We start from the raw sequence: 641 nt of genomic DNA, 5'->3' as shown, positions 1-641 counted from the left end.
TCAGGGCAGTGGCGTCGCCCCCTGCTCGGATTCACCCGGCTGCGACAAGAGTTAAAAACTGAATTACTTCCACGCGCTGAAGCTGCGGCCGCTGCCTGGCCCGGCGGCTCTGCCRCGGCGAGCGCCACCGGGACGCCACAGCGGCGCGGCCAGACCCTTTCCTTACCTGCTGCCGGTCGACACCGGCGCCTCCCTTCCCTCCGGCGCCACACTGCAACCACCCCACGCCCCCCAGCCCGGGCTGGGCACGGCTCCACGCACCCCCCGCGCCTCGGGAAAACCGGGAGAGATTCCTGGCTCCCGGGGAGGGAGGACACGGTGTCCGGTGAGCGTCGGCCCRCGGTGCGTCGCGCTCACGGCCGAGCGGCTGCCCGGGCCGCTCCGAGTGCGGCGGGGGATTTCTTTGGTGCTTTGCCCAGCGGCAGGCGCTGCGCCCGGGGCAGCCCGCGCCACGGAGAGGCCCGGGCCGGGCCTAGGAGGCCGAGCCGATGGAGTCTGAGAGAAATGTCATGTAGCCGGAGGAGGCCGACGGGGAGCTGAGGAAGCTGCTGGTGCTGCCCCGGCCACCGCCGCCCTCGCCGAGGCCCGGCCGCGGCACCCAGGGCTCGGTGGTCGCGCTGGCGGGGCGCTCGCCCGGCCCC

At 74.2% G+C, this 641-nt stretch overlaps 1 protein-coding gene across 1 annotated transcript in view; it reads right to left on the bottom strand.

Moving 5' to 3' along the window:
• Nucleotides 1-641, bottom strand: part of GPR153 (G protein-coupled receptor 153) — a 2760-nt gene continuing 2119 nt past the window's right edge. The window contains exon 4 of the mRNA XM_026085435.1: nucleotides 1-39. Within this exon, the coding sequence (XP_025941220.1) occupies nucleotides 1-39 (39 nt within the window). The remainder of the gene's footprint in view (nucleotides 40-641) is intronic.

This window comes from Apteryx rowi, unplaced genomic scaffold, assembly GCF_003343035.1.
Source record: "Apteryx rowi isolate R43461 unplaced genomic scaffold, aptRow1 scaffold_67, whole genome shotgun sequence".
Lineage (NCBI taxonomy): Eukaryota > Metazoa > Chordata > Aves > Apterygiformes > Apterygidae > Apteryx > Apteryx rowi.
The sequence above is the reverse complement of the archived record's forward strand: the minus strand, read 5'-3'. Positions and strand labels throughout refer to the sequence as shown.